The 9,996-nt window shown below is 47.9% G+C and overlaps 1 protein-coding gene across 1 annotated transcript; it reads left to right on the top strand.

The window, feature by feature from the left end:
- The first annotated feature begins 965 nt into the window (after positions 1-965).
- Positions 966-4,586, top strand: FZD7 (frizzled class receptor 7). Its single transcript, XM_040070204.2, has one exon. It carries the CDS (start codon positions 976-978, stop codon positions 2,695-2,697), a length of 1,722 nt encoding a protein of 573 aa, XP_039926138.1. The 5' UTR covers positions 966-975; the 3' UTR covers positions 2,698-4,586.
- The last annotated feature ends 5,410 nt before the right edge of the window (positions 4,587-9,996 follow it).

The raw sequence follows: 9,996 nt of genomic DNA, 5'->3' as shown, positions 1-9,996 counted from the left end.
CATTTTCAAAGCCTGCTCAGAAAGCAGCCAGTTAATTTTAGTTTGCTCGGGCCACCCTGAGCGAGCTGCCCGGCCCCTCGCCCCCCCACCCCGCTCTTTCCCGGCTGTGCCGGGCAGCGCGGGGGGCGGGGGCCGCGGGCGGCTCCTCCCGGCCCGGCCCGGCGGGGATGGGAAAAGTCGTTCCCAACTTTTTTCCCCCTGGCGCGAGCTCCTCCCCGTTCCCTCCCGCGGCGCGGCCCCGCCCCCAGCGCGGATTGGCGGGCGGGCGCGGCGGGGCCCCGCCCCCGGCGCGGTTTGTGAATGGGGCCGGCGGCGGGGGCGGGGCCCGCGCGGAGCTGCGCCTTTTTTGTGTGCCGGCGCGGCCGCGGGCCGGGAGCCGCGGAGCGGGCGGAGCGGAGCCAAACGAGCCCAGCCGAGCCGAGGCGGGAGGCGCACGGCTACCCCGGACGCACAGCCCGCAGCGGTGTCCGTCGGGAGCGGAGCCCAGCAGAGCCGCGGGGAGGATCGCGCAGTAATTGGATTTTGAAAGTTATTTAAGCCCCGAAGTAAAACACACGGCTCAGCCGGGCGCGGTAATAATCCATTTAGCCGTAACCTAAATCCCCGGGGCCGCGCAGTCGTGCAAGGAGCGGCGCCTCCGCCTCGCCGCCGCCGCGGGACCCTGCGCGGAGCCGGCCAGAGCCGTCGCCGGGCTACGCGCGCATCTCCGGTTTCGCTGCCGCCGCCGCCGCCTTCTCCAGGGAGATCAAGCTCCGGAAACTTTCGCCGACAGAAGCTCTGTGAGCGCCGCCGCGTCGGAGCCGAGGGAGAAAGTCGTGGAGGTCCAGCGAGGAGCTGCGCTCCCCTCGTCGCCGCGCTCCCGCCCCACCGGAGGGGCTCCGCCGCCGCCCTCTGGTCGCTGATGCCCCTGGGGCGTCGCATCGGCCGGCTCTGAAAGACTCCCCGAGGCTCCCCGTGTCCCCGGCCGCCCCGGCGATGCGGGCTGGAGGAGAACGCGGCGGAGCGGCCGCCGCCGGCCGCCCCTTGCTGGGGCTGGCTGCGCTGCTGGCCGCCCTGCTGGGGACCCCCGCGGGTGCCACGGCACAGCAGTACAACGGCGAGAAGGGCATCTCCGTGCCGGACCACGGTTTCTGCCAGCCCATCTCCATCCCGCTCTGCACGGATATCGCCTACAACCAGACCATCCTGCCCAACCTGCTGGGCCACACCAACCAGGAGGACGCAGGGCTTGAGGTGCACCAGTTTTACCCGCTGGTCAAGGTGCAATGCTCGCCCGAGCTGAAGTTCTTCCTCTGCTCCATGTACGCGCCGGTGTGCACCGTGCTGGAGCAGGCAATCCCGCCCTGCCGCTCCCTCTGCGAGCGGGCCCGTCAGGGCTGCGAGGCCCTCATGAACAAGTTCGGCTTCCAGTGGCCAGAGCGACTCCGCTGCGAGAACTTCCCTGTTCACGGTGCGGGTGAGATCTGCGTGGGGCAGAACACTTCGGATGCCCCACCAGGGCCCGGCGGTGCGGCGGGTCGGGGGATCACTGCCCACCCCACAGCTGGCTACCTTCCTGACTTTCCTACCCCACCACAGCCACCCTCCGGCTTCTCCTTCTCTTGCCCCCGGCAGCTCAAAGTGCCCTCTTACTTGGGCTACCGGTTCCTGGGGGAGCGGGACTGCGGAGCCCCCTGTGAGCCAGCCCGGCCCAATGGGCTCATGTACTTCAAGGAGGCAGAGGTGCGATTTGCCCGGCTGTGGGTGGGCGTGTGGTCTGTGCTTTGCTGTGCCTCCACCCTCTTCACCGTGCTCACCTACCTGGTAGACATGCGTCGTTTCAGCTACCCGGAGAGGCCCATCATCTTCCTCTCGGGCTGCTACTTCATGGTGGCAGTGGCCTACGCAGCAGGCTTCTTGCTGGAGGAGCGGGTGGTGTGTCTAGAGCGCTTCTCTGAGGATGGCTACCGCACTGTGGCCCAAGGCACCAAGAAAGAAGGCTGCACCATCCTCTTCATGATCCTTTACTTCTTTGGCATGGCCAGCTCCATCTGGTGGGTCATCCTGTCCCTCACCTGGTTCCTGGCTGCTGGCATGAAGTGGGGCCATGAGGCCATTGAGGCCAACTCCCAGTATTTTCATCTGGCTGCCTGGGCTGTGCCTGCTGTCAAAACCATCACCATCTTGGCCATGGGGCAGGTGGATGGGGATGTACTCAGTGGGGTGTGCTATGTAGGTATCTACAGCGTGGACTCGCTGAGGGGCTTTGTGCTGGCGCCCTTGTTCGTGTATCTCTTCATTGGCACTTCCTTCCTGCTGGCTGGCTTCGTGTCCTTGTTTCGCATCCGCACCATCATGAAGCATGACGGCACCAAGACGGAGAAATTGGAGAAGCTGATGGTGCGCATTGGTGTCTTCAGCGTCCTCTACACGGTGCCTGCCACCATTGTCCTGGCGTGTTACTTCTACGAGCAGGCCTTCCGTGGCACCTGGGAGAAGACGTGGCTCCTCCAGACCTGCAAAACATACGCCGTGCCCTGTCCCAGCCACTTTGCCCCTATGAGCCCAGACTTCACTGTCTTCATGATCAAGTACCTCATGACCATGATTGTTGGGATCACAACCGGCTTCTGGATTTGGTCCGGCAAAACCCTTCAGTCCTGGCGACGCTTCTACCACAGACTCAGTACCGGCAGCAAAGGCGAGACGGCAGTATGAAACCCCCGTCCCCTCTGGCACACACACACTCACACATGCATACACGCAGAGAAGGCAGAGGAGACAGATACTCAGCATAGGAGTAGGGCAATGGGTCCCTGAAGAGGGAGGAAGGGAGGATTTTCCACACTTTTTCTTCCTCACAGAAGGTTTGGGGGAAAAAAAAAAAAAATCATTGCATAAAGGATCAGTCAAACTATGTCCAGCGGTGCTTATGACCAGCTAAGTAGGAGAGGACAGAAAAAGAGGCCACTGCTGGGACAGGAGAGTCCTTCACCCAGAAGTCTCTTTACTTCTCTCCAACTACTCCTGTCGAGGACAAGAAACTGCAACCCAACTAAAATCACCCTGCCTTGCTTTGGACAAGAGGGAGGGGAAGCCAGATCTGTTGAGCCACCCCTGCCCAGAAGTAGCCAAATGCTCTCTCAGTTGCCGGGGCCAAACTGCAGCAGCGTGGGCAGGGTAACTCCCGAGCCTGAGCTCGCTGCCTGCTCCTTCCAGCTCGGCGGAGCCATCACGTGAGTACTGCACAGCCGGCTACAGCCCGATCGTGTGTGGGGAGATGCCTCTGTTCTGTCAGCTCACAAGTTCCTTTTTACCTCAGTGATACCTGTTGTAATCGTTTTAAAGTAAAAATTTGGCCCTGGATCTGTTGTTCTTGCTGCTGTGGGGAAGGAGGGGGTTGCTATTCCACACCCTGAAAAGAAATGACTTGTTGCTTTTCAGCAGAAGGCTTTTCCCCCTTGCCTTTGTTCTAGGAGACAAAGGGGGAAACAAAAGTGTTTTCTATGTAGAAAGGCATAAGCATGGGATCGGTTTTTATGGGCAAACCAACAAAAAGAAGTCGTTGAGGTTCACCCTTGGATGTGAGGAGCTCGCAGAAATAAACATTCCTTTTATGAAAAAAGGAGGCAGGATGTTTTCCTACCGTTCAATATGGGTCACTTTTCTAAGCTGAAGGAAATGCAAGATTTAGGAGGGCAAGAAGAGCTTACCCGAGAGCACCTGCCAAAACAAGAGCCATTAAAATATGTAACGTAAAGATAGGATTTTTTTTCTTTCCTTCCCACAAACCTGCTTTGCATTGAGCTCGCTGCAGAAAAAGTCAATACACAGCCGGATTCTGGGGACAGGAGGAATCGTTTTGGCTCACGATGGACCCTTTGCCTGCTCTCCTCAGGTTCCCTGAGCTGCATGGCAATGATTCTTTGTGCAGGTGGGGGGGCTGGGGTTGAGGTTTAAAATCAAACAAGTTACTGTAAGTGAGGAGCCTTCTCATTTCGGCTGAAATACAGCTGGTTAAGTTTCCAGTGATCATGTCTTGGAAGGAAAAGTATTCCAAAAATTATCATCAAATTCATTGTTTTCTTTTTGAAATGTGACAGATTTTTCTATTCTGAATTTTTTTATGTTGACTTGTTCATATTTTATTTTTTGCATACTACTTTACCTTTATATTCACTGAAGGGTTGTTTTTATAAGTATATGTGTGTGTGTATATTCTTGCCTAAGGACAAAATAGGACATTCTGGATTTTTAGCAAGTCTCCACCCTATAGCTGCTCATCATGTTTTGGGGGGGAAAGTGTCTATATTGAAACTTTAAAAAGAAAAAACCTGTTCAGGATGAGGGGGCAGACTGCTGCTGTCTGAGGGCGTACCAGTAGTCTGAGATTCAGAAATGGGCCCATCAGCCAAATCCTTCAGTAGATCTGATGTCAGACTTGCAGGGCTTGGTTTGTCTTTTATAATGTGCACGTGGAAGAAAAAAAATTAACGTGTCAGACAAGTGCAGTATGTATATTTTGTAAATCTCATTTTTGTAAGAAAATATGTATTTATGTTTTTACTTGATTTTTTTTTTTAAGGTCTGTATGAGGCCCTGCTTCACCCCATGTACAGATCACTAAATAAATAATTTTTAATACAAGGGCTCTAATGACGTTCTTTCCATCTTTGAATACTTGGCAGGCTTTAGAAGCGGGGAAAGCTCTGAAAAGTGGTTTCTCCCCCACTTTGTTATGGATAATGCAAGAGACTTTTTGGTGAATGCAGACTGAAAACTCAGCTGTGGCTTGAAACTGTTCATTCTGATTACCAGGCCCTCACAGCACGAGAGCACATTTTGAGACAGCCGGTTTCAAATGTCTGCCCTCACTTGAGGTACTTGCATCCTAGCCAAGTTTTCTTCCAGTCTCTGCTTCTGCTGAGGGCAAGCTGATAAACCAGTTCCCTTATCTAGAAAATAAGGATAATGCTCCCTTCCCATTCCAAAGAGACTTTTTTAAGATTGAGAACTGGAGGGTGCTGTGAGTGCTGTAAATTGAGTCCTCACTTTGACGGGTGGAGTGTAATCGGTAAACACTAAGGACTAGGTCCTTTTTAATGGCTTTACCCAGGCAGTATCGTGAACTGGTGCTTTTCGTCCCATAGCACCTTTGCTCCCTGCAGTTTTGTTCAAATGAATTTAATTTTAATAGCTAGCCTGAAGCATACATTGTTTTTTATCACAGTCATCCGAAAGCTTCAGTGGAATGGTCTATTTTATTTAAATTTTTCAACTGAAATGAATGTTTAGATCTCAAGCTTTCCATGACTATTGCTACAGTCATGGAAAGCACCCCAACAAACAGAATTGTACACCTGTGAAATGATGATTTTTTACCACGTTTCTTTCCCAAGGATTTCAGCCTACCGTCTACACTCATCACACTTCCCGGACCTTCAATTATGCCAATACTAAAATTTAAGTTACAGAACAGAGATAGATCTAAGATACCTTAGCTAGATGCCATCATAGTAGCTGTGGTTGCACTGCAACATTGTTTCATTTACTAAGCAGACTGTGTAATAGTTCCACATCGAGGGCACTACTTTATTTGGACACTGTGCTCTCAAACTTAACCTTTTACTTTTACAGTGTATGAACTACTGACTTAAAAGTTCTGTTAAGAGCTAGCCCCATTCATGCTGCCTCTCTGGAAGAGCCACATCTTTTATTTGAAAACACCTCTTGCTGCTCCCCAGAATTGCTCACTTGTCAAGTTTCCTTTTTGAAAAGACCTTGGCGTTCCTGCCAGTCAGGCTGCTTCAAACTGCTCCATGATGTGAGCTTGCTGATCGTTGCTGAGGGGGGTTTCATTCCACTCACTCAGGAAACCTGAACCCTTCTATAAACATTTCCTCCCCTTAATCCATCAGTGCCGGCCGGAGCGATGGAAGGGCTGGAGCAGCTTGTGCAGTGAAGGACTGGCAGCCACCGGGAGCAGCGGTGTGACTGACACTCCTGTGCAGTGCAGCCACAGCTGCATTGCTGAACATGCAATCAAGCCTTAATACAGCACGGGCAATACAGCAACGCCTGCGATCCACGCAGGGAGCCCGGCCCACGGCCCTCCACTCGCCACCCCTCCCCACGCACTGCATGAGAAACCATTCACATGGGATCGCTATTTTTTTTCTCCATACGTGGAAAAACTCTCTATGTAGACTTTCTTTAGTTCATGAGACTTTTATATCTGGGGAAAAAAAAAAAAAAAAAAAAAAAAAAAAAAAAAAAAAAAAAAAAAAAAAAAAAAAAGTCTCTATTTCCACCAGAAACCACTAAAGCTGAATGCTTTAATTTCAGTATTTCCTATTAGGTACTTCTGGATTTAAAGTCACTTATGAAAAACTATCCAGATCCTGGGATTTAAGATAATTTTTAAAATTTGGAATTGTAGGTGAAATTTGATGCTGACAAAAAGTAGAAGCAACTGCTATTCACTTTTAAGCAGATGTGACTCACATCAAGACTGAATTTGCTCACAGTGGAAACAATTCGGAGAATTTCAAGCAGTGATAGCGTCTGGCCTTCTGGAATAAAAATGACTATCACCATTTTGATAACAAAGTAGCAGTTCCTTTCATAATGGAGTACAATTCAAAAAATCTCTTGGTGAAGCTCTCCAGAAAAAAGGAGGAAAAATAAGTCTTTACTAATCTTTGATAATCACTGCAAAATATTTTCTCTGACTAATCTTTAAGCCCACTTTAATTTTTTTAAGAAAAGTTGCCTGACCTATACCTTTGGCTCCTGTCTATGCAGCATTTTTTGGTTCACAAGAAACTTAGCAAGTAATAATTATCATTGATCCATATCCCTATATACTATATTTTCATAAAAACTATAGAAACACTGTTTCTACAGTTTTAAAGACATTTATGCAACTTTCTAAAATGAAGGATTATTGTTTCAGGCAAGTTAAAGAAGAAGCTTCAAAAGTTCTGGAGTTCATGAATAGCAGCAGCAACTGAGTGTTTGTTTCCACAGAAAAAAAGTGCTTTTATAATACGTCAGTGTTTGTTTGGGTTTATTTTTGGTGGAATACCCACACCGACTATTGAATGTTTTTGTCTAAGTACTTCACCCGCAACCAATAGCTTTGCATGCAAGCAAAAACCACACATCTCTGTATTCACCAACTGGCAACAGTAAACATTACTTATAATCTCACATGGGTTTAGAAGCCAAATTACTAGCTTGCATTTCAAATAGCCTCTTTTTTTCCTCATCTCACTCTCATTTCCTTCCAGATTTTACAGGTACTTCATATATACTCTGCACTTCATACACGCCTTCTACCCCTTTTAATTTTAAAACCATGAATCCAGCTGAAAGAAATTTAGGCTGTTGCTTGGAAGGGAAAAGATGACACTGAGTCTTCAACACTCTAACTGTTCATTGAGGAACCAAGCCTGCCCTATATAAACCAGGATAATTGTTTCATGCCAACATGTGTGTGGTTTTGGAAGATACAATGCTGCACAAAAAATATAGGACTGGGGGAATAAATACAGTCATGGCAAATTCCCAAATGGCCCAGTTAGAATCAACACATTTTGACTAAAACGATGCCCAAACTGTAAAACTAAAATATGAACATCAGCATTTAACACTGCTCAGGCAAGCAGTTCATGCTGCAATCAGAGGAGGGGAGTACAAGGGAGGGTTTTGATGCAGTTTAAACCCAAGGTCCAAGGTTGCCTGGTTCAGGTGGCAGGGCCCTGCTTGTCTCAAAACCAGATCAGTGGAAGTAAGGCACAGACAGCACCTTCTCCTAACTCAGGTAAACACCAGGCTCAAGCATGGTGTTACCACAGCTGCAGCCAGATGGGATTCAACTGAAGGATGCCAGGACAGTCCTAAACAGGGTCATGAGCTCATACTCCTCTGCATCACCTGCTCTTCTCTGTACAGCCAGCCTACCCATGCCAGGAAACTGTGGGACTGGGATAAATGAGAATGCGGATAAAAAGCAGCAATAAGCAGGGCCTAGAGCACATTTTTAAATAACAACTGTAAATTGGAGATCACTAATCCATATTAGTCAAGAAATTCTGATTGCAACAACTTGTTCAGTTTGGCTGCCCCAGGTGTATCACAACTTGGCTTGGTAATGGGCAATCCTTCACTTAAGCATGTTGCCCTTACAAATACACATTGAAAATCTGAGTCTGCTGCCTAGAGGAGTAGCCTATGTGAGTAGATTTCAGCTGCACAGATCTTGGAAATTATAGTCTCTTCATGTGGCTACCAGGATAGCCATAACCTTACCATTAAAACTTCAATCCCAAAAGCCAAGGTGACATCTAGAAAGTAGAAAAAGAGGCCCAGTTCTCCCCTCTGAATTTTACTGAAGGTACTGCAACTCTAGCATTGTATTCAAACCAATCTGCAGAAAGGCAAAATCATTCTCAGGGCAGGCAAGAAGATAGATTATTCTCACTATGCTGTCCTTTTCCTCAGGCTAACATTCTGAGGGAATTGAAAAAGCTTGTGGTGAATAAGGAACTCTGCCAGGAGCTGCAGTAGAAGAACAACATGTTATCTGGCCCAGATGGACACAAAAAGGTGTTCTAGCAAGTAGGCACTAAGATTTGAAAGATAAGTGGTTGATTATGTGCACAATCACAGATGATGGCCAGATCACATATAGCCACTCTTCCAGCAGTATTCAGGCAGCTAAAAATGGAGGCAGGTTACATGGAAAGCACTTTTCGTAGACATTTAAATTCCCAGGTGCACATTTAGAAAATTATTGTCTCTGTCTCTAATTCCTTGTCTATAAAACTGGAGTAGTGACACTTCTGTATATTATAGGAATGTTGTGAGAATGAATATTCTCAAAATCAGAAGAATATAATTATAAGAGAGTTTGTATAAATACCTCTGTCAGGCCTTTGTCCCACAGTCTGATATTTTTCAAGTAGGTTCTGTTTTAGAGAATGCCAAATTAAGACCACCAGCTAGAATAAATTAATTGTATGTTTTCCAATATCTTATCTACAACTGGTCAGGCTGAGCACCTGCTTTCACAATGTGAGAGGGTATAGAGAGGCAAACTAGGTAAAATAAAAAATTACACTAAACGGGACATGCATGTCAAACATGCAAACAAAACTGACTTGTGTTACAGTGGTGCTTAGGCATAGCAGAGATAAGGGTTTGGGCTTGTGCTGGTCTTAACTCTTCCTGCACTCCCCAAGCTCTCATTTGCTATATGTTATAAGCACTGTTATAATCAACAGGCTCAATGACAACTCTGCTGTTCCTCTTTAAATAAGTACTGTTCACTTCAGCTTGCTGCAAGTGGAATCTAAATCTTAGTAGTAGGCCTAAAGTAGAGTTGACCAAGGTTTCAGCCAAGCCCATGGCAGAGAGAATTCACCCTCCCTGCCATGTAACTTGGTCTCTTAGTTCTTCAACAGTTTCTTTCTGCTACCATGACCTCAAACAACATCTTTCTCATTATTAATGATGGCCAAAGAGAAGGATTAGTTGGATACTTGGACATTTTCCTGCCTTAACAACAGGGAACAGCATGAGGCTATTACACTTCTTTCACCAACGAAATACAGAAGTGTCTAATCTGACTAGGGTAAATGTTTGTGTCTTGCCCTGATGCCAGCCTTTCCCAGGGCAGATCTCTGCAACCATTCACCTTCATCACATATCAAGCTTTTGTTGCTAAATAAAGTAAACCAGCAAATCAAAAAAGGATTCCTAAAAGCACCAAAGCATATGCTAATTTATAGCTTACCCTCCTCAACAAATAAAAATGCAACATAGATTTTTCATGGAAGACAGTCAAAGGCAACTACTTCCAAAAATATTTACCTAAAGCAGAAATCAGATCACTTGCCTGGCATGGCTTCCCTCCACAGATTTTCCATGCGGCGTGTGCATGTGCGTGCACATCTAGCACAGTGCACGCGAGTGTAACAACCAGAAGTTACAACTGTAGGTAGGTCTCTCATC

Source organism: Hirundo rustica, chromosome 7 (assembly GCF_015227805.2).
Source record: "Hirundo rustica isolate bHirRus1 chromosome 7, bHirRus1.pri.v3, whole genome shotgun sequence".
NCBI lineage: Eukaryota > Metazoa > Chordata > Aves > Passeriformes > Hirundinidae > Hirundo > Hirundo rustica.
The sequence above is the reverse complement of the archived record's forward strand: the minus strand, read 5'-3'. Positions and strand labels throughout refer to the sequence as shown.